The 5,129-nt window shown below is 41.5% G+C and overlaps 1 protein-coding gene across 1 annotated transcript in view; it reads right to left on the reverse strand.

Annotated features, from left to right (window-relative positions):
- Nucleotides 1-5,129, reverse strand: part of ARIH2 (ariadne RBR E3 ubiquitin protein ligase 2) — a 100,870-nt gene that overhangs the window by 31,842 nt on the left and 63,899 nt on the right. Inside the window, exon 4 of the mRNA XM_011981138.1 lies at nt 2,882-2,951. Within this exon, the coding sequence (XP_011836528.1) occupies nt 2,882-2,951 (70 nt within the window). The remainder of the gene's footprint in view (nt 1-2,881; nt 2,952-5,129) is intronic.

Genomic DNA, 5,129 nt, shown 5'->3' on the forward strand with positions numbered 1-5,129 from the left:
CTTATGCCTGTAATCCCAGCTACTTGGGAGACTGAAGCAGGAGGATCGCTAGAACCTGGGAGGTGGAGGTTGTAGTGCAGTGAGCAGAGACTGCACCAGCCTGGGAGACAGAGCAAGAGTCTTGCTCTATCTCCAAAACAAAACAAAACAAAACAAAACAAACATACACACACACACACACACACACACGTATAACTGGCAAAGGATTACTATTCAGGAAAAACAAAAACTCATATATATATATATATATATATAAAACTGGTGAAGGATCAGTATTCAGAGTAAACAAAAACTCCTAAAAATCCATTTGGTTCTAGGAACTGGACATGGGAGAAGGGGGAAGGATCCATTTAGAAGAACAACATAATTCAATAAAAAAATGGGGAGAAGACTTATCAGGCATTTCAAAGGAGGAGGCAGCAAAAATGGCCATTATATATGAAAAGATTCTCAACCTCCTTAATAATACAGGACATTGAAACAATTAGATGCCATTTACAGCCACCAAACTGCAAAACTTTAAGTCTTACAGTATCAGGAACACCTATATACTACTGCTGAGCATGTAAAGTGGTAAATCACTCTGGAAAACAACCTGGAATTATTTAGCAAAGGCAAAAATAAACGTATGCTATAGCCAATAATTCCTTTTCTATATTTAACTCCAGAAAAATGATGTGACAGTAGGAGTCACCTACAATAATTTTCCATTTAAACAGAATTATCAAGTGGCAATAAAGTGCCACACAAAGCCCAGGTCAAGAAATTTCCAAGATATTAGGAATTGGAGCAGAAAAGAATTATGTCTTATCTATGTGATTTCTACCTAGTCAGAATGCTTCCCTCAACTATCCTTATTGAGGGGCCCATTTTATTCCTAATTCCCACACTAGTCTTTTAAGTCTCTTTGCCATCCAAACCTCCACTCCTGAGTTATGCTGAAAGAGTTTAGGCAGTGAGAGATATCCTATTGCCAGAACCTATGTGGTTCCCGAGTTTTGGGCAGTAGTATAATAATAAGGCAGCAGAAGTTCATCTGCAATTTCATCTAAATGTATTCCAACTCAAGTACACAGGATGAGAGCAGTTAGTGAATCAGGAACACATTTGCTCTTTCCTGATTGTGCTGAGCTGTTCCAGCTGGTATGTCCTTCCCAGTTGTGTTCAGCCTGGAGAAGGAAAAGCATGACCTTCCTCTGTAAATTCTACTAAAAATACAAGAATTAGCCAGGCGTGGTGGCAAGTGCTGGTAATCCCCGCTACTTTGTAGGTTGTGGCGGGAGAGTTGCTTGAACCCTGGAGGCGGAGGTTGCAGTAAGGCAATGTCGTGCCACTGCACTCCAGCCTGGGTGACAGAGTGAGACTTTGTCTCAAAAAAATAAAAATAAAAAAAATCATACCATATGAGAAAGGAAAATTTACTGCAGTGTGAAAGAGTAGGAATGGTAACAAGTACTTCTCACCAGAGGGAATTTTGCTCCCCACGAGTTATTTGACAATGTTTGGAGACATTCTGATTGCCAAGGACTTAGAGGTGTGGCAGAATAGAGCCCAGGGACGCTGCCAGACATCCTACAGTTCACAGATCAGGCCCCCACAACAAAGAGTTATCTAGCCTAAAATGTCAATAATGCTGAGGATGAGAAACACTGTGCGAGACAAGGGCACATGCCTCCAAGGGTGAGCATAAAAGATTCCTACAGAGGATGCAGAGGAGGAGGTGTCCCTTTTCCTGACAACTTATAAGACATCTTGAGACTCTAAGGTCTGTATCTTAAGATCTCTAGTTCTGGAGGAGGTGGAAAGAAATACTCAAATACGCTGCTGGTAGAGGTGGTGGGTGGTAAAGCAGCCTGTATTTTTTTTTTTTTTTCTTTTTTTTTTGAGATGCAGTCTCACTCTGCCACCAGGCTGGAGTGCAGTGGCGCAATCTTGGCTCACTGCAACCTCCACCTCCAGGGTTTAAGCGATTCTTTTGCCTCAGCCTTCTGAGTAGCTGGGACTACAGGAGTGCACCACCACGCCAGGTTAATTTTCATATTTTTAGTAGAGACAGGGTTTCATCATGGTGGCCAGGCTGATTTCAACTCCTGACCTCAGGTGATCCGCCTGCCTCAGCCTCCCAAAGTGCTGAGATTACAGGCGTAAGCCACCACGTATGGCCAGCAGCCTACATTTTCTAAAGGAAATATGACTTGTACTATGATACAATCCTCAAGTTGACATCTCCAAAAGAAGTAAAAGATGTTGGCATGTGTTACCTAGAAACGCACTGATTAAAAATTAACAATGGGGCCGGGCGCGGTGGCTCACGCCTGTAATCCCAGCACTTTGGGAGGCCGAGGCGGGCGGATCACAAGGTCAGGAGATCGAGAGCACGGTGAAACCCCGTCTCTACTAAAAATACAAAAAATTAGCCAGGCGCGGTTGTGGGCGCCTGTAGTCCCAGCTACTCGGGAGGCTGAGGCAGGAGAATGGCGGGAACCCGGGAGGCGGAGCTTGCAGTGAGCTGAGATCGCGCCACTGCACTCCAGCCTGGTGGCAGAGTGAGACTGCATCTCAAAAAAAAAAGAAAAAAAAAAAAAAAAAAAAATTAACAATGGGAAAGAAAATCTGAATTAACTTCACTGTGCAACAACAGAGGTTTGGAAAAAGCATGGAATATCTACGATAGAATACTGTGCTAGTGTAAAACTGGGGTAGAAGAATATACTGAAGACATAGGGAAAGTTCACAACATATTATGAGAAGAGGATGGAAAACAGAATCCAATGTTTTAAAAATATACCATGCATATTGGAATATAGTCCAAAATGTAAACAATAATCACCATGGAGAGCTGAGCTATGGGCAATGTTATCTCTCGTCCCCCAAATACCTTACCTGTCCAATATCTCTGAAACTTGCCAGTGGAAATTAACTAATATAAGTTTAGCAACTGAATGAGATACCTAGAAAGAAGAAAGAAAAAAAATCGAATTATAATTGCATTTTCTTTTAAGGTGTTTCACATTTTGAGAACCGCATACATTCATGTCTATGCCAAGCCCAGACTGGATTACCAAATTCCTCCTCTTGGTTCTCTGCTTTGTCTTTTAAGTTCAGACTCTTACAATCTTAGTGATTTCAAGAATCTCTTGATTTTCTATCTTTGTTTTCATTAATAAACCTTTCAAGAAAATTAATTTCATTTGAAACTTAAAGACACTCATTTTACAATAACAACCTAGCATCTATTAATAACATAAACAACAGAGCTGGAGTTTCCTTCATGTCATATATGTTCCCTCAAGCTGCTGTAGGAGGTTGTACACCAGAAGCACATCTCTATTAAGGCCTGTTACTCGTAGAAAATCCCCAGGTCTGGGTTTGCATAAACCCTACAGAAACACCAGAAAACAATCAACAAAACACAAAAACCCAAAACTCAGTTTAAAATCACTGAATTCCCAGCAGCCAATGAGTCCTAGTTGCAAGGACAGTTTCAAAATTTGTGGGCAGCCTTTCTGGCCTCTATATGTTCTTAGGAGACATTTAAAGCACATGGTTACAGCTACTAAAGAACCTTAGAAGGTGGTTGAGCTAGCAATTCTATTTCTGTAAAGTCTCCCTGAGGAAATGACAGAGGATATGTTTACCACAGGATTATTTACAATAGTAAAAAATTAGAACTAACCTAAATATCCAACAAAAATGAGTTAAATAATATATGACAGATCTATGCAATGGACTACTATGTGGTTATTTTAAAAGATTTAGTTTATTGACATAGAAAGATGTTCTTTTTTTTTTTTTTTTTGAGACAGTCTTTGTCACCCAGGCCGGAGTGCACTGGCTGACCTCGGCTCACTGCAACCTCTGTCTCCCAGGCTCAAGTGATTATCCTGCCTCAGCCTCCCGAGTAGCTGGGATTACAGGCATGCGCTACCATGCCCAGCTAATTTTTGTATTTTTAGTAGAGACAGGGTTTCACCATGTTGGCCAGGCTGGTCTTGAACTCCTGACCTCAGGTTATCCGCCTACCTTGGTCTCCCAAAGTGCTGGGATTACAGGTGTGACCCATTGCACCCGGCCACTATTTTTTTTTTTAAATAATGAGCTGCGCTATGTTGTCTAGACTGGAATACAAGGCTATTCACAGGCATGATCAGAGCACACTACAGCTTTGAACTCCTGGGCTCAAGTGATCCTTCCACCTCAACCTCTCGGGCACTACAGGTGCATATCACTTCACCCACCTTAGAAGCTCATATTTTAATGTTAGGTTAAAGAAGCATATAAGCATCTACATGTTATAGTCGTAATTGAGACGTAAGCTAGTTACAAAACACCCTAAGTGTCAAGACTTGGGTGAGACCACAGAAGACTGGGATGTGTTTGGAAGCCTTAGATCATCAGGCTTCCCAGAGAAAGCAATACATACCATGAGGGTACTACTAAAGCAAGGAGAAAGTAGGAGCATATTTACAGTTAGGGTGACAAGAAAACACACAGAACATTGTCTGCTCACTGGACTGAGTCCTTAAACAAGAGCTACCATGGATCCGTAAGGTAGTATGTGTCTGGTCCACAGATAAGAACTGCAGCAGAGGAAAGACACACAGTGACCACCACATGATCCCTCCTTCTAGCACTCAAGTCACTCCTGAAAGGAGACAAGTGAGCACCTACTAAACAAGGGCACATCCCAGTATATAATGAGTGTCAAAGGCTATGCAATCAGTGAGTGCTTCCTGTCCTATAGTCCAGGTACATCTGGAGAAAAATCAAGGACTCAAGACAGCTTACTTCGCTCAGGATGGGGGTCCCTATTTTCCTTCCAAGGTAAGTGGCATCTGACCCATGCACGCTGCCACAGTATTTTCTTGCAGAAGCCCATGTAGACTTTAGGCCTAGGTTTCCCAAATTATGGCTGGTATTTCTTCTGTGTCCTCAACAAAGCTATTCGTCCCCAACAGACCACTATCACAAAATGAGAAGAGAGACAAGACATCTTGTTTAAACTTTAACAACTGCTGAAATACAGCCTTTGGATACAAATAGCTTTTTAATTTATTTTTTATTTTATTATTATTATTATTATTATTATATATTTTTTGAGATGGAGTCTCACTCTGCCGCCTGGGCTG

The sequence above is a fragment of the Mandrillus leucophaeus genome, unplaced genomic scaffold, assembly GCF_000951045.1.
Source record: "Mandrillus leucophaeus isolate KB7577 unplaced genomic scaffold, Mleu.le_1.0 Scaffold22, whole genome shotgun sequence".
Classification (NCBI taxonomy): domain Eukaryota; kingdom Metazoa; phylum Chordata; class Mammalia; order Primates; family Cercopithecidae; genus Mandrillus; species Mandrillus leucophaeus.